Below are 2,644 nucleotides of genomic sequence, written 5' to 3'. Positions count from 1 at the left end.
CAATCATACGTCATCCGCCATGATCTATGTCTTCTGCCATTCTAGCATTCGCGCGCTCGATCTAGCACAAGCTCGCGTGTGCACATGTTCGCACGCACGCGCGCACACATAGACGTGTACGTGTAGCTTCTGTACGTGCGCAAGTACGCGACCACATCTCGCGTCTCTATTAACCTACCGCTCATTTTCCGGCTGCATATGAGCATGTCCGCCGTTAGCCACGGCCACCCGCCGGATGATTGCGGTTTGCTTCCGTGCATTTTCAGGAGAAACGTATACCCCTGACAGTTTGCCTATCTTTATGTGAAGCGTCGCAAACGTACATGTTTGTTCACGAGTCAAGCTAGGAAAGGCAATAGTACATTACATTTTGAAACACTTTTTAACAATTATACAAATTTATAGAAAAGGACACTTCAGTGTTATAGGAATAATATAAAGAAAAGTATTACGTGTGTGTGTGTGTATATATATACATATATATATGAAAAATGATGCGCTTTTTAATATAAGAATGGTGAATATCGAGGAGCAGAAGGTGAAGCAGAATTTTGATCGTAAAATAAAAAGTACAAACGAGAAAAATATTGTACAATAATAATGTAATTTTTATAAAAGTGTCTTCATTTACTCGTTTCTTTCATTTTGATTATATCGACTAAAAATGTTTTTTCATTTATTGGAAACATCGGCTGCGTTCAACAGAAAAAGCGGCTTTGCAACTGAGTATTGTAAAATTCTTTAATATTGGTCTTACCCTTAGTTCTTCACTGGATCGAAATGTAGAAACCAATCATATTCAAGAATTTTTACAACAGTTGCAAAGCTGTTTTTTTTTTTGCTGAACGCAGCCATTGGTTGTTTATCGTATACAACGCTTATTCTTTTTAAAGTGACTGAAAAACAAATTCTATTGATAAAAAAGTGACATATGTATATTAAAGTAAAAATTTCCATTGAGAGTTCTGCACAATGAATTGATTAATAATGCAATAATTTTTCTCGAAGATATATCGGCCATTGTTGGCTCGCTTCTCAAAGTGAAAAAGAGACGCTCAACAGTCAGCTGTCTCAAATCTGTTTGGCCCACTAAGTAAGCCGAACAATCCCCAACTTTCCCTCCCTCGGCCTCTTTCCCCCAAATGCATAAAGTGGAACGCGTAATACGAATATCTGCGTATAATTAACAATTACCCGTCTCTTGATTCTCCGAGAGCCGTGGAATGGCCGGTACATGCGCGCAGGCCTCCGCGAATGATTCTCCGATGAATTTCGTCATCGCGACGAATGCCACAGGGGTTGTAGGGACGTAGGGCGAGAAGGGGGGGGGAGGGGGGAGAGGCACGTTCCGCTTTTGGCTCGGGGGAGGGGGGGGGGGTGGTGGTTGTTGCTACGGATCGGGATTTGCACCGCTACCGGTGGTACGAACCGAGCCAGGGAATAGGGGTCTTTTCTGGGGGCTTAACATACACACTCCACCCCCGGTAGGCGGAGTGTACCGCCTACGAGCTACCCCCACTCGCGCCGCACTGATACGCGATATCAGCGAACACTTGTTGCTCCGACGAGCGTAGAACCGACGACGAAGTGCCGTCTCTCTGCCCCCACCCCCCCCCCCTCTTTACCCTTCCATGGTCGCGATTTTTCACGTGCTGATTTTTCCGCTTCCCTCTCCGCGCGCGCAACATACGTGTATCCCCCTACACTCTATTCATTCCCCGCGAATCTAATTCGATAGGGTAATATTCCATTGTCAAAATCGAGTCCACTGCATGATAGCGAACGAAATTAATTCATTATTCCGCAGCGAACGTTGCTGTAAACAATCACGCATATAAAATTGGGAATGTGTATGCAAAATTTTTTTAATATTACGAATTTATTATGAAAAATTTCGCGACTTGCTCCATCACATTAATATTACGATCAAGAAATTGGAATTGTTATTATTATTTAGATACTTATATTGTTACGTTACAAAACAATTTTCGCCACTCGCAATAAAATAACCTGAGTCTCGCTTCTTTCTCTATTCTTTTATTATATATTTTTTCGCTTTACTAATCTTCACCTGTATATTTCGCGCTTTATTCACTTTCAGCTATACATTTCGACACTGTTCTTTCGATACCGCGAACTTGACTTTAAAACGTATCTCTTACGAGAATTTCTTATTTACAGTACACTTTTACGAAAAGCTCATTTATGGTTATAGATTCATTTTGCGAGACGACAATAACTTTCTGTCTCGCAAAATAAATCTAGGTCGTTCTCGCAAACTCAGTTTGCGAAGCTGGACTACGAGCGCAGCTTGGAACTGGGATTTTTCCGAGAGAAGTTAATAAACCGGGTACGTCCCTCGTTTTGTTACAGGCAGTGCGGTGGCTGCAGCCGACACCATTTCCGCGCCGTGGACCCCCGCGAGTTCCGGGCCGCCGCCCGACGCCAACGGCTCCGGCTCGGATACGAAGAACCTCGACGTTGGCGAAATTAGCGATGTAAGTCAACTGTGCCGTCGCCAATTAAGGACGACTGCAAGCGCAGTCTTAGCGCCCCTTTTTATTTCAATTAACTCGCCGACCCGAGTTTGAAGGGACGAGCTTTCCTGCGGCTCGCATTTACTTATGTCATAGAAGTATATAAC

General features: G+C 43.5%; 1 protein-coding gene across 6 annotated transcripts in view; it reads left to right on the top strand.

The window, feature by feature from the left end:
- LOC108747766 (transcriptional enhancer factor TEF-1) overlaps nucleotides 1-2,644 on the top strand; it is a 178,368-nt gene that overhangs the window by 135,301 nt on the left and 40,423 nt on the right. For all 6 annotated transcript variants that reach the window (XM_018485493.1, XM_018485499.1, XM_018485494.1 and 3 more), the window contains one exon: nucleotides 2,374-2,498. In XM_018485493.1, the coding sequence (XP_018340995.1) occupies nucleotides 2,374-2,498 (125 nt within the window). The remainder of the gene's footprint in view (nucleotides 1-2,373; nucleotides 2,499-2,644) is intronic.

Source organism: Trachymyrmex septentrionalis, unplaced genomic scaffold, assembly GCF_001594115.1.
Source record: "Trachymyrmex septentrionalis isolate Tsep2-gDNA-1 unplaced genomic scaffold, Tsep1.0 scaffold20, whole genome shotgun sequence".
Lineage (NCBI taxonomy): Eukaryota > Metazoa > Arthropoda > Insecta > Hymenoptera > Formicidae > Trachymyrmex > Trachymyrmex septentrionalis.
This window is presented reverse-complemented; position numbering and strand designations above follow the sequence as displayed.